Source organism: Rhinolophus sinicus, linkage group LG03, assembly GCF_036562045.2.
Source record: "Rhinolophus sinicus isolate RSC01 linkage group LG03, ASM3656204v1, whole genome shotgun sequence".
Taxonomy (NCBI): Eukaryota; Metazoa; Chordata; class Mammalia; order Chiroptera; family Rhinolophidae; genus Rhinolophus; species Rhinolophus sinicus.
The window spans coordinates 79,404,293-79,429,916 of record NC_133753.1 but is presented as its reverse complement, the minus strand read 5'-3'; the positions used below and the strand labels follow the sequence as shown (position 1 = coordinate 79,429,916).

General features: G+C 32.9%; 1 protein-coding gene across 4 annotated transcripts in view; it reads right to left on the bottom strand.

Moving 5' to 3' along the window:
- Positions 1–153: 153 nt before the first annotated feature.
- ARHGAP5 (Rho GTPase activating protein 5) overlaps positions 154–25,624 on the bottom strand; it is a 107,630-nt gene continuing 82,159 nt past the window's right edge. For all 4 annotated transcript variants that reach the window (XM_019754531.2, XM_074328127.1, XM_074328128.1 and 1 more), the window contains 4 exons: positions 11,451–11,528; positions 8,704–8,835; positions 6,898–7,003; positions 154–3,092 (listed from right to left, as the gene is read on the bottom strand). In XM_019754531.2, coding sequence (XP_019610090.1) covers positions 2,765–3,092; positions 6,898–7,003; positions 8,704–8,835; positions 11,451–11,528 — 644 coding nt within the window. In that variant the 3' untranslated portion in view covers positions 154–2,764. The remainder of the gene's footprint in view (positions 3,093–6,897; positions 7,004–8,703; positions 8,836–11,450; positions 11,529–25,624) is intronic.

Below are 25,624 nucleotides of genomic sequence, written 5' to 3'. Positions count from 1 at the left end.
CCTAATGTTTGTTGAACAGAATCTGACTTCCAATAAATCTACTGAAAATTTGAAACAGAGTACCACTAAGCTTCTTATTGCTAATCTAAATACTGTTACAATATTGTAATAACTAGAAGTACTGAAGCTTAAATGAAACAATGGCAACATGTGTGTAGATGGAATTTTATTTAAAATTGTAAAATTATAATGCCTTAATGTTTACCCATAATTATGAGACTACTATTCTTTTCATTCTTTAAGAAGTCTCATATATGTCCCTAAACAGTGAAACCTTCCAGTAACTTACCAGAAAAAAAGTTTAATTATATTATTCTGTTCTTAGAATTATTTTTCTAATATTTAAAAACATATCTAAACCCTTGGCAAAACAAACACAATCAATTCAGTGTAACAGACTGAGCTTTAAACCGCACTTTAACTTTCAATATACTGTAACCTACTCATTAACTGAATCAAATGTAGACTTTTAAATGACTGACTGAAGATTTTTAAATCAATTATAGAATGCAGAGAAAAGTGAAATAAGTTTTGGGGAAGGTGTAAGGTAGGTAATGTAGAAAATGATAAATGCTAGTTTTAATAACAAAAAATGGTACTAAATGCACATAAAAGTTAAATAAACACAGTATAAAAGAGAATAGCTTAAATAAACTGGGATTCACATGTTACAATAGCAAAGTTATGAAAGAGTGAACTGAAGACACGAACAGTTCTGAAAATTCTCTTTTCAGCCTACTTCCAAAGAAATAGTCAGGCTTTTTTCCTGTACATAGTTTTGAGCTTTGTCTATACCATATATAGTAGAAAAATAAATTCTTTAGCAACCTAGAAACAGTTTATAAAACTCTTAAAGTTTAATTTTCTTTGCCAGACATGCCAATATTAAACTGACAGCTATAAATTAAAGCTATATAGACAATAGGTATTAAGTAATATAGAACAAGTTAAGAATACTACATTTACCGGATTTTTCTTTTTAAAAATTATTGTACTTTCTTAATTCCTGTGTGCTTTGCAATAGGAATAATAGGGACTTTGTTTTCTTAGAAAAGATAATAACATGTAAGAGTATAACACAAGTAAGATAATTTATAATATACATGTACTTCAACAGCAGCCTGGTTCATGTCGACATCTTGATTCTGAAGTTAAAATCAGAAGTACAATCAATACCTAGGACATAACAGTTGGGAAAGACAACATTTATTTTAGGAAAAAATGGAGCAAATCAAACTCTTAGGAGCCTCAAATCTCAAAATCATCTATTTACTATAATACACATAAGATAACCTTAAAATTGCAGTATGAATGAAGATTACAAAATGGAACAAAAGATTTTCTCTTTACTACACAAAATATAACCCAGCAATGAAAAACAAACCATTTTTTTTTTCTTACCAGAAAAAAATGGCACGGTGTGATAATGAACAAATTTTGAATAAAGCCAAATAAAATTTACCTATGCCCCTACTCTGAAAATTTTATCGTTAATTTAGTGTTCTGGTTGTTATCTTCACTAACAAAATGTTTAACCCCAGAAGCAGAAGTCATTTACAGCAAATCTGGTACCAACATCAAAGGAAAAAACTGGGTTTAAAAAATGGTGCAAAAGCCACTTTAGATTTTACTACAACATATCACAGAAAAGAATTCGAATACAAGTTTGCAATTATATATATATACACACTCCAAAGAGGCTGTCAGTACCCAAAGTATTTTTATTGCTATATTAGCAATGGATTTTTGGATATGTTTTTAAGGGTCACATAAAAATAGATTCAAGGAACAGATTAAACTGAAGTCCTAGATTAAAATGTTTGGTTTAAAGAATTTTCTACAACAAATTTCATGTTTATGTATGAAAAGTTATATAACCTTATATGAAAATGTCATGAAGTATTTTCTACACTATACTAAATGTATTTCCCAAGAGGGAAAAAAATTAAAATATCTAAAATATATTAGATTAAGATTACAAGACCATCATAGATCTTTTGAACATGCATCTGTTTATAGAATTAACAGTATACAAAAATGTTTATTTCAGTATGGACCATAAAGAAATGAGTTGGTGACAACTATCTTTTGCACAACATCAACTCACTTTAGCCACAAGCATGTCCTTGGTATGTGTGTACAAGAATTACGTTCATTTACCCCTCATCATATCATCCACAGGTTTACTTAGAAGTAAAGATGAAGGTACAGAAATGTTAAGTGTAGTTTTCTTTCTTTCAAACAACATCCCAAGCATGGCATTAAGTAGCCTGAAATTATAAAATACTTAACTGGGCTTTTAATCATCTACACAGACTTCTAAAATGTAAATTAGGTTGCCCAAATTAGCACATAAAATAACAAAACCAGCCATAAAGCAGGCTGAAAAGCATTAAATGTTTCATATATGTGAGTTTTTTAATCATTTAATTTCTATAGAAAAATTTTATTCACAATATAATGTGACAGAAAATGCCACAGGAATAATATACTGATTGCAATAAGGTTGCATGCAACAGCAGCTTTGTATTTTATAGCTATTTTCGTTTATAAAAATTAAACCTCTCCAGTCATGCTTATCACATGGTCTTAGATTTGTAATGTAAATGATTAAGGAATACCATATATTTCAAAGAGAAAAATGTCTCATCATTTTGAATGTGAATTATCTGTAAGAAACATGAATTATACTACTAAACCCTGAAACATGCATGTCTAGATTTGCTTTTTGTCCATTTTCAGGCTGTCTGCAATCACTTCCTACTCATATAATACCAAGAGGATCCGTCTGTAACTGTGGTTGTATCAGCTGAGGTTGCAATGGTGGTGGTAACTGAAGCGGTACCATTGGTTCCACCAACTGTCCTGGGTTTGAAGGTGGTGGAGGAGCCACAGTATTCGCAATTTCTACAATTTCTCCATTGTAAAAGAAAAACTGACACTGTTGAATGAATGTTTCAACAACAGATTGATGGATCTTAGTGGTAGACAGAAATTCTCGATTTTCAAAATCGGGTCTCATCAAGGTTGGCCAAAAACAGATGGATAAGTTGTCTGCTGTCATTAGGTTGACTTTATTTTGCTGACTAACCCTGAAATGATGATAGGAAAAAAAATTAGAAAATCAATCAAAACTCATTACAATTAAAAAGTCCTAGAGCTGGAAATGATCTCAGATGATTTCTTTTTTCACCTTTTAAATTCAAATTTAAAACATTCTTCTTGTGCATTCTATATTCAACTACATTCTAATTAACAGGAAACAGAAGTAAAATCCATTCCGTATGAGAATCAAAGGTAGTCTTTTAAAAATGTCATACACTGGGGTTTTATGATTTACTTATAGAAGCTACCTTAATTTATGTCAAACAAACTTTTTCTCAAGGTAAAAAAAAGTGACAAATTATTTAAAGAGTTTCTGGCAACAGAAACAGAAAATTTTAAAACATATTCAAATTCCTTGACTATTGTGAGAGGAAAAAAACACACCATAGTATGCCATCTCTTTGAACCTTGGAAAATTAGAACTTTGAACTTTGGGAAAATCACTTTATCATACCCTCCAACCAGGAGACTTTTCAACTTTCAAAAAAATTAGTTTCCAGTATTCTAAAAAACAAACTTTTCAATCATTAAATGTCTTGTACATGTTACAAATTTAATTTGAAAGCCAACACTCAGTTCACAGACACACATTCCACCTTAAAATTCTTCAAATGATTTAACAATATAAACATATATATATATAAAAATATATAAAGAGATATTAACTTTATTGCATCCAGTCCTTTACATATGAGAGCAAGGACTTCTACACTAAAAGGCAAATCTTGAATTATAACTCCAAATTACTGAGAAAAAAATCTTAGGTATTTTACCCAACCCTCTCATTTCACACATAAAGAAACAGCTCATTTGCCAGGTAGCAGGAAAATGTTATACTTAAATTTGCATGTCAAAATATTTAAAGGAACCCCCACCACACATAGGATTTACATCTGAGGTAAATATGTGCCCTAAAAAATGTGTTCTGTGATAAAATTCTTCGCTTTTTAAGAAATTAAATTAGAATATTCTGAAGAAAACAACCTTTCGTTAAAATGTGGGCCCAGTCAGGTTTTTTAATGTAGTAGGCAAGTGTAGATTCTGAAAATACCGATAAAGTTGAAAGACATAAGAATATGGGCATCAGGTCTAAGTGGTGCGTCAAAAAGAACAAATCGGTTGGAGATGAGGTGGCCAGGGAAGGCTTCCTTAAAGAGGTAATGTTTGAGTTGATTCCAAGGTGATGAGCTTTGGTAAAATGGTAGGAAAGAAGGGTAATTCAGTCAAAACTGTGGTTTTCTCTACTTCGGTGTACATACCTCTTGGAGGGCTTGTTAAAACACAGATTGAAGACTAGGTCTGGGATGGGGCCTGATAATCTGCATTCCTAACAAGTTCCCAGGTGGTGCTGCCAGCGGCTAGTTTGAGGACTGCATTTTGAGAAAGACTGAACTAGTCATGTTAAGATATGATGAAGGATGAGGCATAAATTGAATCTTTTGGTTAAGTGCTATTAGTTTAATACAGTGGCACTTGGTGTGTGCATGAGGTAAAAGGAAAGGAAATGTAATCAAAGAAGGTAGAACTAGACCACTTAATGTTTAACCGTTTGGATTTTTTCTTCAAGATATACAGTGTTATTTAATCAGCAGTGATCTTTACAGAAAAATCTTTTAGAAAGATCATTCTGACATCAGGATCAAGGGAGAATTAAGAGGAAAAACTGGCAGGGAGAGAGCTCAATCACAAACAAACTCAAGTTCCCCTAAATGAGACATGATAAAGTATAAACTAAAGCAGTGGTAGAAGAACAAAATGGAAAAATTAGGACAAAAAACTGATTTGATGCAATCAATCACTAAATAAGGAGGGTGAAAGAAAATATAACCAAAGAATAACTGGATTAATTTTTGTAATTTTTCAATCACCCATCATACATTTATTTATCATTTATTTCCTAGGACTGTAAGTTCCATGAAATAGGTGACTTATTTATTCACTGTTATGTCCCTAGCCCTTATGAGAGCACAGGAACACAAAGTAACCATTACATACGCATTGAGTATTCCTCTTAAAATTTAAGTCTGATGATGTTATTTCTGGTTCTACTCTCCTGTGGCTTCCCATTACCATTCAGATTAAAGACATGCAATGCTATTTTCATTGAGAAAGTCGTTCACCCCTCCCCCCTCGCCCCAGCGAAGTAAATGTCATTTGAATGCCAGTGTGCTTAGTGACATATACGAGTATACATGAAGCTTCCTTTTTATCTTCTCAGTAAAACATTTTGAGGACTAAAGCTGGTAGCAGTACTGTTCTATATGATCTGGCACTGCCTCTCTTCCCTTTCTGACTTTATCTCTTACTCTGTCCATCCTTCTCTGCTTGAGTCACATAGGCCTCTTTGTTGCTCCTAAACACATCAAACATAATTTTGCCTGTGTTGTTGTATCACTGGAGCGAAAAAGTGTCTAAAATAATATAGACGGTGGGCTAGCACTATTATTCTTTGAACATACTCTTCCCTTTGTCACTTTTTCCTATTCTTTTTAATGAAGTACAATTGTTATTTTAGCACTTTCACCAGGCCAGACAATAATGTTTACAAACGATCCCTACACTCCATATTGGATAAGGTCTCCTACGGTACCTTGTAAAACACCTATTATACCACGAACCACTTGTATGGTAATTTTCAAAAGAGGAAATTCCACCAATTACACTGCAATACTACGAATGCTGGTATTTTCTCAGGGAGGGAGACTTCAGAGAATAGATACACTAGAAATGCTAATATAATTTTTTTCTATATTGATAGCAACAAAACTTTAAACATTGGTTACTAGTCTCTTCTAAAAGTACAGAAGAGATGTACTTGGTTTGGGCACTGATGATATTAATTAAAAAAACAAACTTCAGTTCATAAAAATGCCAGTAGAAAATATTATGAAGAGTAGACTTTTGACAAAATTAGTACAAATATTAATAATTCTATTCAGTCCCAAGAACAACTTTGTGAATCTTATTCTTCTCAGTTTTACAGATGAGAAAAATCAAGATTCAGCAAGGGTAAGTAATTTGCCCAAAGTCGCAGAATTAAAAGTGTTTCAAAACCAAGCCTGTTTGATTCCCTGGTTTGTGATTTAAGTATGAGAGTTAAGCTATTATACAATGCTGCCTTTCACTTAATTTATGGCATTGGGAGGAGCATCTTTTTAGACAAAAGCACAAACTTGAAGCTTAACATAGTTAAGGCTATTGATACAGGATTAATGTCCTGCATGTTAGGTAACAGCCAGGGTGGACAATAATATGAATTGAAGTTTCTGATAAAATTTCATTGTGTCAAATATCCAAATAAAACTAGCAAGATACACCAGAGCAACACGGTGTGATAGAAAAAGCAAATGGAACTTCTTAATAAGACTTGGATTCTAGTCATAAGATGTGTCATTCATTAATTATATGACATTAGGCATATAATTTTCTTCTAAATTTAAACCTGAATTTTTCCAACTTCAAATAGGTTGATTGGGTTAATTATCTAAGTGTCATTTCATACTTAAAATTTTAAGATTCTATAAAAGAGAACTGTTAAAGAGTAACAGTGATAATAAAAAAAATGTACTCATACTTATTATTTATATAATCATTACATGTATGAAGAGTCATATACCTTTCTTTAAACAAGTTAATGAAAAATCTGTTTTAAAAATCCAGAAAAACTTAAAGAACCAAAATTGAACTGTGTTCAAATAAGTTTGTATCCTTTTTTTATCTTATACTTACCAATTTAGTTACGTTTGAAATTTGTAGTGTATTTTATTAGCAAAAATAAAAAAATAAAAATACCTGTTTAGATGTGTTATTACATATCTGAATACGTCATAGTTTACAGGATGAAACTTCTTAACAATTTCTTTCAATGCATGAAGACGTTCTGTTTTATCTGGGATTTCTGTAAAATTAAAGTAGTAAGGAATTTGTGTGAAACTCATACATTTAAAAATATTTCATAAAGCTTCCTACTATGCTTATTGTAAAGAAATAATCAAGAATGTGTTTGAACCATTTTGCAAGTAAAACTAATCACTGAAGAACAAGTGACTCAGATGGCAAAACGGGAAATGCTGTATTAGCAATTTACTCAATAAATTTATGTAAGTAGATACTGATTTAGAATTAACTAATTACTTATAAAGCTGTTAGGCTCTTAATATTCATGCTACAAAGAGTAAATATTTTAGGTTTTGCAGGCGCAACTACTTAACTCTGCAATTGTAGCACAAAAGCAGCCACAGGCAGTAAGTAACAAATGAATGCTGTTGTGTTGCAATAAAACTTTTGAAATCTGAATTGCATATAATTTTAATATGTCATGAAATTTCTTTTTAATTTTGTCAACTATTTAAAAATGTAAAAATGATTCTTAGCTTGCAAAAACCTACCAAAAACTGGCAGCAGGCTGAATTTGGCCTGTAGGCAAAAGTTTGTCAATGCCTGATTTAAAAGTATCACCCTATACTTATTTATAATCTACTTTTTTATTGAAAATCTTTCTTCACAAGCAGTACAAGCATTTAACTGTTACTCTCCAAATTTGAGCAAATTATGAAACAGGAAAACTGCAATGTGGTTCTGTAGTAAATAGGAGGTAAGAGAGTGCTTTACTGCTCTTCTTTCTTTCTTTCTTCCAAAAAGTAGGTAATAATGGTTTCCTCTGGAGGAGGCCAATCTGCATACCAACTCATGGTAGTCTAACCAAGTACAACACATCTCATTTGCCACAGATTACTTCTAAATCAGTCCTCAAAAATTTCCTAAGCAGAAAAATTCTGAGGCTATTGTTTACAGTCAAAAAGTAAGAAAATCTAAGCTATCAATTGAACCAATTTCCTAGTTTACATAGGAAAGACTGTATGTATACCTTGTGACAACATACTGTGTTTTTTAACGCAATTTTTTTTAACTTTTATTTACTGTAAGTCTGTTTTTCCAGGACCCATTAGCTCCAAGTCAAGTAGTTGTTCCAATCTAGTTGTGGAGGGCGCAGCTCACAGTGGCCTATGTGGAGATCGAACCAGCAGCCTTGTTGTTAAGAGCACTGCTCTCAAACCAAGCTAACCAGCTGCTCCCTTAACACAATTTTTAATGTAAAGAAAATTAAACAAGAATTCTAACATAAGAAATTTAACAAAATTTAACATAAAATAAGAAAGTAGTCTTACTTTAAAGAGAAGACTTGTAATCAAAAGGAAACAGTAAAAAAGAAATACTCAGAAACTACATTCATTTTAGTCATTGAGAAAACAATGTGGATTAAGCACTACGGTAGGTTACCTGATATTCAAAACAAATCTTCTGCATCATTTTCCAGATAACAAATGAGTATTTGTTTGATAGCAACATCTGGTTGAATGATGCCCAAGTAGGAATAAATACTAAATACCCATTTTCCTGCTTTACTTTTTTCAAAAAGTGACTTTAGACACAAGGCCAAAGACAATTCGATTTTATTCAGAGAAGAATACCATTAACAAACAGTTTTAATAAGTTGAATTTTTATTAGCTACACATTCTAGTGCATGGCTGATTTGAACACATAGCAATCAATATACAGAATCTATCATCCCTCAGAAAAAGGAGGCTTATACTTACTTGCTGCTTCCAATAGCTCTGGATGAAGAGAATATGGAATTAAAGGATCTGGCAGATCTGCAAAGAAAGCTTTAAGAGCTCCAGCTACAGCATTCACTGTTACTTCCATTGATACTAGACTGATACTATGATCTACAAGACAAAAATTAAAATATTTATAATTTATATAATGAAATTTGTATTATAGGAGAAATACGGTAAACAAGTACTTGTAGACCCAAAGATATTTAGGTCTTCTCATCGGCCACCTTTCTTTACAGTCTGATTCATCTCTCCTCCATTATTTTAATATAAACTATATAGATAAGGGAAGAGAGAACCAAGCAAGAAGCATTTTTTGTTACAATATAAAATGTTGTTAGGTATATTGGTATATCGAAGAACATTAGCTGTTACTAACATCTTCTTTAAAATATTTTCTTTACATAAGCTATTTAAAAGAGACCATAAAATTTTTTTTAAAAAAGGGGCCATAAGTAAACAGGAAGACAAAAGATAGGAATTATGCATACAAACTCAAGTTTATACCTTTGAAGTTATATTTAAAATTTTTAATATAAAAATTTAAATTTAAATACTCAGTAAAGTTCTGACTTAAACAATGGGACATAACTAAAAGTGTATCATAAGGTTAATTTTCTATTAAAAATCATTTTTCCTTATAATGAATAATTAGGACAGAACATGTAAAAATACAGACCACAAAAAGAAAACATATTACCCCCATCACCCAGAGACAATCACTGTTTATACTTCAGTATGCTTCCTTTCAGCCCTTTTCTGATTATTAAAACACACACACACACCAAAATATATATCTACATTTTATGATGAATCTCATTATTAAGGCATTGCATAGGTTATCAAAGTTTCACAATTTTCAAAACGTTTTTGAGGGCTTGGTAACATTTAATTGTAATTTCAAACTTGTAGAAAATTGCAAGAATAGAACTAAGAACTCACATATATCCCTAATGAAGAATCACCAATTATTAAACATTTTGTCCTACATAAATATTTTTAATGGCTACAAAATATTCCCTAGGTTTAACAATTTATATAATATTCCAATACTAAACATTTAGATTTATTTCATTTAAAAACATAAAGATGCTATGATAAAGACTTATATGTACTAAAGCTTATTTCCTTAAGGCTGTATTCCTTGTAATAATAGTTACCCAACAAACATTTAATATGGTGTCTGGCACAAAAAATTTTCTTATTTCATTATTCTTCATAGTTACTCTTATCATTCCCATTCTAGATGTGAGAGAGTTGAGATTTAGAAAGATTTAACTTCCCTCTGGCACAATTAAGTGCCAGAACCAGAAAACCAAACCAGGAAGATTAATTACAGAGGCTCTGACATTAACTACTACTTACTTCATTACTGGAAATGAAACTACCAATTTGATACTATAAAATTTAAATAGTTTTTCTAACAAAATATTTTTCAAATGAAATAATACATTAAACAATTCTCTTTCAAAGCAAGGTAAACCACGCACACCACTGAACAACTGACATTTTACCATTTCAACACACATATTAAATTACTTTAGATGGCTATCTAGTATTCTTCCTATAAACACAGGGTAGTCCTCCTTCCTTTAAAAAAAAAATTACAAAAAAAGACTGTAATGAATGCCCTTTTAAGTTATATACCATGTTTCTCCGAAAATAAGACCTAACCGGACAATCAGCTCTAATGCGTCTTTTGGAGCAAAAATTAATATAAGACCTGGTCTTATTTTACTATAATATAAGACCCGGTCTCATAGAATATAATAAGAGAGAGTCTTATATTAATTTTTGCTCCAAAAGATGCATTTGAGCTGATTGTCCGGCTAGGTCTTATTTTCAGGGAAACACACTATTGGTATGCCTACACAAAGACTTTACAAGCTGAATTTCTCTAGCAAAGCTACCTGGATTTTAATAGATATTCATAAACTGTCTCTCAAAAAGCACCCAACCAACAGTATACAACATACTGGCTTGCCTACACCCTACCAACAATCTTTTTCACTCTGATAATAACAATTACAATCTTTTTGTTTTAATTTTTATTTCTTTATAACTGATAGAGGCAGAGCCTATTTTCATGTATGTGCTGGTTGCTTTCTTCTGATGTGAATTCCTTAATCTAGCATAGATATTCCACACCTTCCCCAGATTTATAGTTTTTCTCCTGATTTTATGTTTTATCCACTGCCTCAATACAGAATTTTTACAGTTTTAGGTAGTCCAGTTTATCATTTTGTTTATACTTTCCAGGTTTCATATCAAGTTTAGGCCTTTCCTTACTCCAAGACTATAAAAAAATAATCCCTCAGTTTTCTCCCTAGTACTTATAATTTTCATTTTTTACCTTTGATCTCATATGGAATTTACTTTAATATGAGTAGGGAATTCAGCTTTGTTTTCCCTCCTAATGGTTAATTAGTTGGCCCAATATCATGGGGATAAAGTTTTAATTGCATTTTTAAATAAGTATTATCTGAGACATACAAAGATGCTGATGTATAAGTTAATTTATTGCTCTTCCAATTCTGGTAATAGATTCATAGTTCTACTGTTTCTTGATGGTGATATCTATTAAGTATTTCTAATCCCACTTTAAAACTCTCTCCTCTCAACATCCATATCCTTAGAAGGTTTTCATACGAAATCATTCTTCCCACCATAAAATTTCAATAAGGAAAACAGTAAAACAAGGATTTTATTTTATATAATTATCTTACCTTGATCAAACTGCTTTTGAATATTGTCTTGATCAGTTTTGTTCCCACTAACTCGGTAGAGTCCTTCAGTACATAATCCTAGAAGAAGAAAGAAATGCATGTTTTTATACATGCATATGTATCTACAACAAATATACTTGACTTTATGTACATCTTAGTGACTTACAAAAATATGGTGGCAGAATATTTTAAATAATTAAATATTTTTGGGTACTTCATTTTAAATAAGCTCTGAATGAATTTTTTTTTTTATATTTTAAACCATTTAGGATATCCAGTTCCAAGCAAAATAAGGAGACACATTTCTTGCACTAAACACAGCTAAATTCCTGAATACAACATATAAAAAAACAAACAGCAAAAGACTGAATGGAGAGAAGGTGTATTAGCTAGTGACCCCGGAGCTTGAAGAACAACATGACACAGTTCCCTAGAACAACATGACAAAGTTCCCTGGATTTCCTTTTTGCCTGTTATATGAGTATATCCTGGACTGGGCAACAGAGAAGCCTACAACTCAGAAATACCAATGAGCATAGGTAAAAAATAAAAACAAAACAACACACAGAAAACCAGTAAAAACAAGAAAAGCCTGCTCTCTGTAATGAAATTAAGAAAGGTACAGCCTAGCAAACAAAACAAACACATTTACTAAAACTGTCCTACTACAGCCAAACACCATGGAACCCACTAATTCTCACATGCATTAGTGGTGACCAAGTGGGGAGCCTAGAATTCTACCTTTGCCCAGTAGTAACTAAGGTGCTCGTTCTCATCCCTGGAGTGTCAGCAAGGGCTGAGTGGAGAGCTTGAACTCCCACTCCTCCCCCAAGGTAAGAGAAACCCTCTCCTCCCCATTGTGGTAGTGTCAGCAGAAGCCAGTGGAGACCAAGTTGAGAATGAGGCAGTCAGTAATGGGGCAGCCTTTCTCCCCCGATGATGCAGTGTCAAAGGAAGCTTACTAAAATACAAGATTTAATTAAGATTCAAATACTCATAGCATAATATCCAAAATGTCCAAGATACAATAATAAAACTAAAATCATTCATTATACCAAGAAGAAAATCGCAATTTGAATGAAAACAGTCACAAACACAAAGATGTCAGTTGTGGAATTATCTGACAATTTTAAATCAAATAATTATCTGACAAGGATTTTAAAGCAGCTATCATAAAATACTTCAATGAGCAATTATAAACACACCTGAAATAAAGATCTAACATTTATATCATTGGCCAAAATTCTATACCTATCTCTGTGTTCAATGGAGCACTTCTGAAGCACTTCTGAAAGAGACTCAATTTGATAAGGCATTGTACTCTTCTGATCACAGGCAAAAAAGAATCAATGGGCAAGGATTCTGTCAAACTTATTCCTGGACCAATGTCAAGGCCTCTGTATGGGACAACGTATTAATTCCTTCTAATTTTTCACCTGGTTACAATTATTTTATTCTTTTACAAAGATTGTATAAAGATATGAAAGAGGAACAAAATGTATCTCATACTGGGAGGAAAAAGTCAAAACTCAGAAATCTATAGATATAAAGGGAGCAAAAATTCACTGACAAAAGTTTCATGGGCCAAAGTTATATTTTTAAAAGTTATGAAGTTTTACTGATATAGCCAACATGAATTAATCTCTGATAAATGAAAGAAACCAGACTCAAAAGAATTTAATATGATTCCACTTATATGATGTTCCAAATCAAGCAATACTATTCATAGCGGGGTGAAGATCAGAATAGAGGTTATCTCTGGTGCTTGGAATATTAATTGGGGAGAGACATAAAGGGTGATGAAAATGTTCTATATATTGACAGGTGTGTGGATTAAACAGGCGTATGCATTTGTTATAACTCATCTAATTGTACTCTTAAGTTTGGTGCATTTCACTCTATGTAATTAGACCTCAGAAATAAAAAATAAATAAATAAAAAACCTGTGAGCAAATAAGGAACTCTATAGTTAGTAGGTTACCAATCTAGAGTGGTATATATACTTTTTATGTACTCTGGGCTTGAACAAATGAGTAAATATGTTGAGGATAAAGGGAGCAAGAATTCTCATTGCTAGAAGAGAGTTAGTAATAACAAAAGTGGGACTAGAACTAAAATGTACTTCTGTGGTGTTGGACTGAAATTGGAGGTTATCAGCTTAAATTCATGTTTTTAAATTACAGATAGTTGTAGAAATAAGTATATATATGCAAATGTAAATACATTTATTTCCTAGCTTTGTCTGAGAGGGTCCAGAAGTAGCCCCAATAATGGTTTCTAAATATCATTCTCTATGAAAATAAGCCAGAGCTCTTTGGAGAAAAAGACTGATTCCAAGGCTGGATCAGGAAAAATGTAAGCTAAGCCTGGTACATCTTGTGTATAAAGGAGGTGCTTAAAGAGTTATGGGGACATATCTTAAAACACATGAATGGATTATAACTCATTAAATACAGTAAAAGTACATGTGTCCATACCAATATAAATAAATAGAGTTATTAAATCCAAAATTTTAACTTCAATGAAGAAGTTTGACAGACACAACCAAATGACCAAAATTAATATCACCTACATTGGGACAAAGTGACATTCTATTTCAACAGGTATGATGAACTTACAAGGATATAACCATGTTAGTGGCATTTCTAACAAAAATGCCTAATTCCAATCTAATAGTGAGGAAACATCAGACAAACTCAAATTGAGGGAGAAAGAAACGTTTATTTGGACAGTATAAAGCCAACCAATAAAACACAGGAGAAATGAAAGAGGGGGAAAAAATCATCAATGGAGACTAAAACTAGTGGTTGAAAGTCTGATGACAGTCTTAAAGTCAAGCAAGACAAAAGAGGCTGAGGAACTCTTCTGAATTAAAGGTGTTGAAAAAGACATAATCACCAAACGCAATGCACGTAGATTAGATCCTGGACTGCTCCTCCAATAAAAAATTAAATGGCCCAAAATGTCAATAGTGCTGAGCTTGAGAGAAACCCTGACATAATGATAGCCTTTAGTATTATTTGCTAAGTGAAAAGTCTAAGGTACTTAATCATCCATGCCAAAAACCTTGCCTTCCATTCACTAATAACTGAATGATGTGAAAAAATAAACAAAAACACTAACTCAATTATCCAGATGTGAATTATCTATGTTTTACTTAGACTTAAATCACATAAATCCCAAAGTATCTATTCAGGGCTTACAAGCAATAAAGGCCTTAGAAATCCATCCCAATATTCCAAAATAAAATATAAAAATTTAGAAATTTAAAATACCTTTATTGATCAAGTACCATCATTTTTTTCTAATTAGGTAACGAACCATTGTAACACACAGAATTCTTGATATCTAAAAGTTCTAAAATGGTGTTGCTAATTTGAGTTGCTTATACAACATGAGAGTTTTACTGCTTGTTTCTGTATACCTTTAGGTCAAATTAATTATAAGTCATAAAATAAATTACAAAGAGTAGAGAAGTAAGGTGCATAGATAATCCATAAATTAGATAAGTATGTCTGTGGAAAATGGCATCAACAAAAGAAATCGAGATGGGAATTTCACGACTTGGTTCCCCCACAAAAGCAACTAATGATGAGCTGCCCAAAAGTGTCAGAACCAGCTTTTGCAGGAATCTGGAATCTGGGGGTTGGGGGTATCGTAGGGGGTGGGGGCAGGAAATCACAACCATCAGAAGGCTTGGTGAAGAAAAGACACTTTAAACTGCCCACCTACCAACCCCTCACCCCAGATTGGCAATGATCATGAGGACAGCAGCGTGAACTCTGGGTGCAGGTTGCAAGTGCCAGGGGGAGCAATACAGATCTTATTCTCAAAGAATTGCGGTTAGTGCCTCAATACAGAACCAATCTGCAAAGACCTGGAAATAATTTTTTTCCAGTGGTTCCAGGCATTTAAGGGAACTGTGAAAACACTAGCTAACAACTAAGCTACAGAATACAGACCTCAGTGGCCACTAATGTAATATAGACTTTACAAAAACAGTTTAGAAAACTCACAGAACAAGCAAACATAGTCAATAAACAGCAACAACAAACCCTATTAATGGGGAGAACCTGATTTTCAGATTCATATTGTAGATGTCATATTATAGATGACATATTTCAGACATCATATTATAATATGCAAAACCTTTGTTTTCAACAACAACAAAAAAGAAACATGGAAATAGAAACAAAACAGGCTGATACATTCAAGAAAAAAATTTAATAGAAATTGTCCATAAGAAAACCCAGGTATTGCACTTACTAGACAAAGACTTTAAATCAACTATTTTAAAAATGCACAAGAAATTAAAGAAAACCATGAACAAAAAACTAAAGGAAACCAGGAGAACGATGACTTAAATAGTGGATATCAATACATGCAGAGAAATTATTAAAAAACTAAAGAGAAATTCTGGAGCTGAAAAATATAACTAAAATGAAAAATTCACTAGAGAGGTTTAACAGCAGATTTTAGCAGGCAGGAAAAAACAATCAGTGAAAATTGGTTGAGATTTTTCAGTCTGGGAGAAAAAGAAAATAATGAAGAAAAATGAACAGCATCTAAGAGACTTCTGGGACACCATCAAACGTTACCAACATATGCATAAAGTTTTTCCCAGATAAAAAAAGGAGAAAGAAGAATATCGGAAGAAATAATGGCTGAAAACTTCCAAACATTAAAAATAAACCCACAAATCTGCATACCCAAGTTCAACAAACTGCGAGCAGGATACGAGTTACACTGAAAAAACAAGAGAAGCAACTCATCACATCCTAGGAATCCACAATAAAGATTAACAGCATATTTCTCTTCAGGGAAAAAAAAAATGGAGGCTAGAAGGCAGCGGGATGATATATAGTCCTGAAAGAAACTCTCAACCAAGAATTCTTTATCTGGAAAAGCTACCATTCAAAAATGAAGGAAAAGTTAAGACATTCTTAAAATGGTAAACAAAAGTTGAGGTAGTTCATGCCTCGTAGACATGCCTTACAATAAACGCTAATGGGGGTCCTCCAGGCTGAAATGAAAGTGCATCATACATTAACATGAAGCCATACAAAAAGGAAAAAAGTAAACAACTGCACAGGTAAGTATATAAGCCAGTAATAGTATTGTATTTTTTATTTGTACCATCTCCTTTTGTTCCCATGATTTTAAAAAAATGCATAAAATAATTATAAATCTATGTTAATGGGCACATATCCATAAAGATGTAATTTGTGATAATAACAAAGGGGACAAGGACAGGAGACACAGCTGTAAAGGAGCAAAGATTTTATATACTACTGAAACAAAGTTGTTTTTAATTCAAATGATTGCTACAAAGTTAAGATGTCCATTGTAATCCCCAGGATAATGACTAAGAAAATAATTTAAAAACATACAGAAAAGGAGACAAGAAAGGAATCAGAAGGATACATCAGGGGGAAAAAAAAAAAATCGAAGAAAGCAGTAATACAGGAATTGACAAATAAAAGATTTAAGATATAAAACAAATAGGAAAATGGTAGAATTAAGTTCTCCTCAGTAATTATTTTAAAAGTAAATGGTTTAAGGCGGCCGGTTAGCTTAGTTGGTTAGAGCGCGGTGCTCTTAACATGGGCCAATGTGAGCTGCGCCCTCCACAACTAGATTGAAACAACTACTTGACTTGGAGCTGATGGTTCCTGGAAAAACACACTTAAAATAAATAAAGGTTTTTTTTTTTTTAAAGTAAATGGTTTAAACTCTCCTATTAAAAGACAAAATGGATTAAAAAAACACAATCCAACTATATAAATTCTATAGGACACTCACTATTGATCCAAAGACATAAATATGTTGAATGTAAAAGGATGGGAAAATACATTCCATGTAACTAGTAACCAAATAGCTGGGTGGTTACCCTAATTTCAGAAAAAATAAGACTTTAAGACAAAAATTGTTGTAAGAGACACTGAAGGACATTATACATTGATAACAGGGTGGGCCCCAAAATATGTGATGCAAAACCTGACAGAATTGAAGGGAGAAATAATTGAACTATAAAAGTTTGGAAACTTTATTACTCCACTTTCAATAATGAATAGAACAACTAAACAGAAGATCACCAAGAAAATAGCAAATCTGAATAATACTATAAACCAACTAAACCAAATAAACATAAAGATAACACACCCACTCAATAACAACACACTATACATTCCTCCCAAATGCACATGAAACATTCTCTAGGACAGACTAGATGTTAGATCACAAAACAAAGAAATGTAAAGGTTGTGAAATGATACAAAGTATGTTCTCTGACCACAAAAAAAAAACAACTAGAAATAAGTAACAAAAGGAAAATTCACAAATAGTCATATGTGGAAATTAAAAAATACACTCTTACAACAGTCAATGGATTAAAGGAGAAACTTCAAGTGAAATTAGAAAATATTTTGAGATGAAGAAAAAAGGAAGACACAACATACCAAAACCTATGGGATGCAGCAAAAGCAGTGGTCAGAAGGAAATCTGCAGCTGTAAATGCCTACATTAAAAAAGAAGAAAATTTCAACTATAAGGTTAGGTTAACCTCAAGGAAATAGAAAAAGAACAGCAGACTAAACTCAAAGCTGGCAAAATGAAGGAAATAATAAAGATTAAAATGAATATAAACAAAATATAAAGTAGAAAAACAGAAGAGAGAATAACAAAGAGACTTGCTTTTGTCTCTTCTAAATAAACACTGTACTGGAGTTCTAGCTAGAATAATTTCTAGCTAGGAAAGAAAAAGAAATAAAAGGAACCCAAATGTAAAGGAATGAAGTATAATTATTCCTAATTTCTATGGACTTTACTTACAAAATGTAAGAGCTAACGCTATAAAACTTTTAGGAAAAATGAGGGTTAAAATTTTCATGACCTTGGATTTGAAAATTTAGATTCTTACATATGGCACCAATACCCGAGGAACAAAATAAAAATTGGATTTCATCAAAATTTAAAATGTTAGTGCATCAAAGGACATTATCAAAAAAGATAACCTATAAGATGGGAGAAAATTATTTGCAAACCGTTTCTGATAGGGTCTAGTATCCAGAATATTTAAAGAATTATCAAAACCAAACAAGAAGAAGAAAAACAACCCAAAGTAAAAGTTGGCAAAAGATTTCAAGAGACATTTCTGCAAAGATACAGGAATGGTCAACAAGCACTTAAAAATATGCTCAACATCATTGGTATTTAGAGAAGAGCAAACCCAAACCACTCCACACCCACAAATGATGGCTGTAATAAAAATTAAAAATAAAGGAAAACAAGTGTTGGTGAGGATGTGAAGAAATGGGAACTCTCATACATTGCTGGTAGGAATGTAAACTGATGTGGGCTCTTCTTCAAAAAGTTAAACATGTATCCTAAAGAATTCATAACAGTTACTCAAAGAAATACTTGTACACGAATGTTCATAAAAGCACTATTAATATCACCATAGCCAAAAAGTGTAAATAACTCAAATATTCATCAAAGGATGAATAGCTAAACAAAATGTGGTATATCCACAAAATGGAATATTACTCAGCCATAAAAAGGAATGAAGTGTGGATACAAGCTGTAATATGGACTAATCTAAAAAATATTATGCTTAATGGAAGAGCCAGACATAAAAGGTCACATATTTTGATTTCAGTTATATGAAATAACCAGAACAGGCAAATTTATAGACATAGAAAACAGACTGATGGTTGCCAGGGACTGTAAGAAGAGTGAATGAGGAGCGAGTGACTGCTTAATGGGTACAGGATTTCCTTTTGGAGTAATGAAATATGTTTGAACTGAAAAGAGGTGATGGTTACACAACATTGTGAATGTACTAAATGCCACTGAATTGTACACTTAAAAATGGTTAATTATGTATTATGTGATTTTTACCTCAACAAAAAACGTGTGAAAAAATATATCAAGCAATGGTAGTATATAAGCTTATTCAAACTATATGCTACAAAATTAAAAGTACATTGTTATTCCTTAATATAAATGTAAGGATCACTTATGGACGTATATGGGTAAATGGTGGTATTAAGGCAAAATCATACTTCAAGAAAACTGTACAATTCAATATGCATTTAAACACACTAAAGTGTATTCCACATTAACCTATTATCAAAAGAAAGTAATTTTTTTTAAGCACTCAATATTTTTAAGTAGGAGAAATATGTGGGGATAGGAAGACAACTAGATCAGAGGCAACCAGCTGTAGAAATGTGATATAAGTTCTTAACATTGGTGACACTGAAAAATAAGATATAAGCAAAAAATACTGCTAAAAAGGGTCAAGGCTTGTCAATTGGTGTGTGGGCACACTGGGTAAAAGAGGAGTCAGATTAATGAAATACCTTTGCTTGTGTTAATTGGGAGGAAAACATTGGCATTATCAGATAGATACACACACACACACACACACACACACACACACACACACACACACACATCAAGAGAAGTGGCCTGTGGGGAAGATGAACTGAATTTTCATCTTAAGTCCAAGATACCATACCCAAGTGTTCAGTAGGCAGTGAGGAATATAGGAAAACATTGGGGTGTGAGAAAAAGAAATGGGAATCATTCTCACCAATGTGATGGCTTAAACCCCAAATCAAATATAAAACAGAATATGTAAAAATGAGATCAACACTAAATGAGATGGCTATAACTTGTTGAAATTAATTAAAGGTAGACTTAGTAGATGCAAAAGATCTAAGCACATGTGGAGATATATTATGGGTTTTGATTTGAAACCAGATTTAATGTTCCTAAATAAAACACCTAATATGTGCTACATATTAGAATATGTATATGTGACATAAGATATAAAATATATTATGACATATATGACATAGTATATACAGTTCAACAAGCCAGCTATTCTGAGTCTTAAAACAATGGCTGATGTAAATATGTTCATGAATCTCAAGCTAAATGAAGTGAGCTTTTTCACACGCTAAATAAAAAGCTGTAAGTCCTGACTGTAATGTCCTGACAAAGACATTGCAAGAAAACTATAGACCAACATCTCTCATGAATATAGCTGCAAAAATCATCGAAGTATTAGCAAATTAAATCAAAAAAGTTTAAAAAGAATTACACACTATGACCAAGTCAGATTTATCCCAGGTATGTAAGGCTAGTTTAATATTCACAAATCAATTAATGTAATCCATCACACTGTTAAGAGTAAAAAAAGAATAATCACACAATATCAACAGATGCAGAAAAAGCATCTGACAAAATTCAACATTCATTCCTGATAAAATCTCAGCAAACTAGGAGTAGAGGAGAACTTCCTTAATTTGATGAAGACTACAAAAAACCCACAGCTAACATTTAATAGTGAGAAATTTGAGGCTTTCCCAGGAAGATCAGGTACAAGGCAAGGATGCCCCCTCTCACCATGCTTTTCAACACTGTACTGGAAGTCCTTGCTGAACAGCAATACAAGAAAAGAAAATCAAAGATAAACAGATGGGGAAGGAAAACATAAAACTATCATTTTCCACAGATGACATTATCATTTATATAAAATACCAATAGGCAAAAAAACCTCCTATTATTACTAGTAAGTAATTATAGCAAGGTTGCAAGATACAAGGATACAAAATTGCTTTCCTTATATAGCAACGAACATGTGGAATTTAAAATTAAAAACACAGTACCATTTACAGTAATAGCCCCCAAAATGAAATAATTAAGTATAAACCTAACAAATATGTACAAGATCTATATGAGGAAAACTATAAAACTCTGATGAATGAAATCAAAGAACTAAATAAATGGAGATATGCCATGTTCATGGGTAGGAACACACAATATTGTCAAGATGTCAGGTCTTCCCTACTTGATCTATAAATTCAATGCAAGCTCAATAAAATTCCCAGCAAGTCATTTTATAAAATGTCAACAGATTCTAAAGTTTACACAGAGAGGTCAAGACCGAAAGTTAATACGGTATTCAAAGAGAAGAACAAAATTGGAGGCTGACACTACCTGACATTAAGACTTACTGTAAAGCTACAGTAATCAAGACAAGATGGCGTTGAGGAAAGCATAGGAAAACAGATCAATGGAATAGAATAGAGAGCCCAGAAACAGACACCCATTAATAGTCAATTGATCTTTGAAAAAGGAGCAAATACTATAAATATAACAGAACAAAGATAAGCCTTTTCAACAAATGGTGCTAGGAATACTGGACATGCCAAAAAAAGGGGAAAATAACCTTACAACCTCGACAAAAATGAACTCAAAATGGATCATGGACTTAAACGTAAAATGCAGAACTATAAAATTCATAGAAGATAACATAGAAAACCTAGATGACCTTGGGTATGGTGATGCCTTTTTAGATACACCGCCAATGACAGTTAATTAAAATATATATATATTGGTAAGCTGGACTTCATTAAAATGAAAAACTTTTACTCTGTGAAAGACAATGTCAAGATAATTAGACGACAAGTCATAGATGGGGAGAAAATATTTACAAAAGACACATCTGATAAAGGGCTGTTAGCCAAAATATACAAAGAACTCTTAAAACTCAGTAATAAGAGAACTCTACTACAAAATGGGCAAAAGACCTTAACAGACACCTCATCAAGGCAGATATACAGATGGCAAATAAACATATGAAAAGATGCTCCACACATCGTATGTTATTAAGGAATTGCAAATTAAGACAATGAGATACCACTACATGTTGTCACGCAGCAGCCTACCCGTCTGTCCCCTCCTACCTACCCCTAAAAAAAAGAGAATCTGTGAGACTAATCCTTTCAAGGACTTTGTTTCACCTTTGTGTTTACACCTTATGTCTCCGTTTGGCCCTGGAGGATGGCTGGTTAGCAAATGACGAGTAAAATGACGTGGGGAATTCCCCACGGCGGGGGTGGGGGGTGGGGACAACTCAAGCCAGGCACAGTCGAGTGGGGACCAGCAGGAGAACCCACGGGGTTGACAGAGGTGGGCATAGACCCCACCTTACCCGGGTTAAGGAGAACTTCTGCCTTTGTGGCCGTATTCCTTCCCACATCCTGCTTGGGAAGAGATTCAATGATATAATAATATCAGTTCTCCATCAATCCATTTCAGTAAGTTTCAGCATAAAGGTTTTGGCTCTTGGGGAGGTACATCCTGAAACTGACAGTTCAGCTGCTTGCAGGCAAAGGTAATTAGTTCAAATCAGTTTCTTAGTATAATGTGTGAAATTTACAGACCTTGGAGAAAACAATGTTGCTTTCTTTTGTGTGCATCCATAAAAGCCACAAGGCCGGGACCCCCCCCCCCCATTGGATTCTGATTCGGGGTCCTCAGTCCTTTGAGGCTGTGAGACCCTTGGCCCCTATAACTTTCTTGATTTCTGTTTCTTACTCTTAACTCTTTGCCTCCCTTTCTCCTTCACTTACTGCCTGTGTGTGCTGGACGCGACAACTACAAACCTATTAGAATGACCAAAATCTAGAACTTTGACAAAACCAATTGCTGGCGAAGATATGAAAGAAGAACTCTTACTCATTGCTGGTGAGAAAGCAAAATGGTAGACACTTTTGAAGACAGTTCGGTAGTTTCTCACAAAACTAAACACGCTCTTACCATACTATGCAGTAATCGCGCTCCTAGCTATTTAACCAAAGGAGTTGAAAGCTTATGTCCATACAAAAATCTACACATGTATGTTTATAGCATCTTTATTAATAATTGCCAAAAGCTGGAAGCAACTTGGATGTCCTTCAGTAGGTGAATGGATAAACTGTAATACATCCTGACAATAGAATATTATTGAGCAGTAAAAAGAAATGAACTATCAAGCCTCAAATGCATATTCCAAGTGAAAGAAGCCAATCTGAGAAGTCTACATACACTATGATTCCAACTATATAATACTGTGAAAAAGGCAAAACTGAAGACAAAAAGGAAAATATATATATCAGTGGTCGCCAGGGGTCGGGAAAGAAATGAATAGGCAGAGCACAGAGGATTTTTAGGGCAGTGGAAAATACTCTATGTTGTATAACGATAGAGCTATGTCATTTTACATTTGTCAAAACCCACAGAATGTATAATACCAAGCGTTAACCCTAATATACACTATGGACTTTGGGTGATTACGGTTATGTCAATGTAGGTTCATCCTTGGCAAAAAATGCACCATTCTAGTGAGTGATGATGATAATATGGGATGAGGGGGTTTGCATGTACGGGGCAGGGGACATATGGGAAACCTCTCTGTAACTTCCTCTCAATTTTGTTATAAACCTAACATTGCTCTCAAGATATGCAGACACTTGTATCTACATATAAAGCTTATAAGAATAAAGTAACATCAATGGAGCAAGATTCTTTTAGCAGTGGTAAGTGACAGGCACAAGCCCACCGCACAAATACTATGGCTAAAAGCAGTATTTTCTTTTCTCAATTAACCAAAAACAGTATTTTTAAATTACACTTGGTGGGTGGTATTTACTTCCTACAACTTGAATTTACTAAATTAAAACGTCACTACTTTCCAGCCACTAAATATTTAATATTTGAGGAAAAGCAACTTAGCTTTCCAATCTTTCCTTTTGTTACTTTCTTTATATAAAATGATTAAAAGATCATAAAGTATTACATACATCATTTTCATTCCATCTTCAAAATAACTGGCTAGAGCCTTATTTAAAGATAACAAGCTTAGAAAAGTGAAGTGACCTCCTAAAGGTCACACACTGAGCAAGCTAGGGACATTAGTTTGTTCCATTTATTAAAGGATGTACTTTTGAAATGCCTCCCCAATTGTTTTATAGTGAATGGTTTTCTCTCTGTGCATGCTTTCTATCACTGGGGTTGTACACAGCAATTTCATGTTCTGACTTTTTTCCTAGAAAATAAAAAATATAAACATGTAAAGACTTAGGTTCAGAAACAGAGGATTACTGAATAAATTATGATTATCAAGATGTTAGAATATGATAGATAAATCATAAAAAGTAATTACAAATATAAGTATCTTCACACGAAATGAAGTTGTTCATGTATTAAAAATATTATAAAATTACGTTTAATTTTCCCCTTTGAAAAAGCTGTTTATGTTTAAAATGTGTATTATACATAGTATAAATATAAAGAGAAAGAAAACTTATCTTTTTTTTTTTTGAGTCAGACCAACAGCTTTATTGAAAGATGAGGAGAGCCAAACCCCCTACCCCTACAATGCAGGCGGTGTTGGCCTCAAGCTTGGGGCATCTGGGTGTCCTGCAGCTGGAGAGACAGAAAACTTATCTCTTGATCATGAAATCTCAGGTGATTTTCAGTTCTATTCCTTAATGTACAGATCTGTATTTTTTTCCCTATTATAATGTAATAGTTCCTCTCCTTAAGAAAAAAATAACCCTGGTTATCAAAAATCACTTGTAAGCAGTATGTTAAGTGGGGTCTGGGCTAGAGCATAATTGTGTGAGCTCAGACAATTTCTCTCGGCCTTAGTTTCTTCCTCTGTAAAATGGAGATAGTAACTGCATACACACTCCACAGAGGTATAAAATTAAATGAATAAACAACACACTTATTTTATAGCATATTGCAAGTTTACAAATACTAAACATATAGTAAAAGCTGATTCTATTTTCAAAGTTATTGTTTCACCTGAGAAATAAAAAAAGTAAGGGCTAGAGTGTTTCTTCAGACTTGCGCAACATTCATTTTCTTATATTCCACATCTGGTTGTCAACAATATCATGTTTCAATTTAACTTAAAAAACCAAGCATTGAAGATAGCTGTCACCTAAGAACTGCCTTTCTTTCCTTATTATAACCACAGATAATCTTGCACATTGTGTTATCAAAATGTGAAACCCGTGCTTTTACATTATGACTTAGTGACTCCGCATAATGCAAATTACTAAGCTGATATATAAAGATCAATTTTGAAAAGTCTTACTAATACAAATGCCTCCATTCTCTCATTTGCAATGATCATATATTCTTTGTATTTGTAGGGAAAAAATAAATGCTAATTTCTAGTTTGCAAAATAAAGACAAATATTAATGTATAACTAATATCACAAGGATATTCAGGGTTCTTTCAAAGACACTGAGGTTTCTTTTTCAAACATTTATTAAATAAGGACAATAAGGACTTAATTACAGACACCTCATCAAGGCAGATATACAGA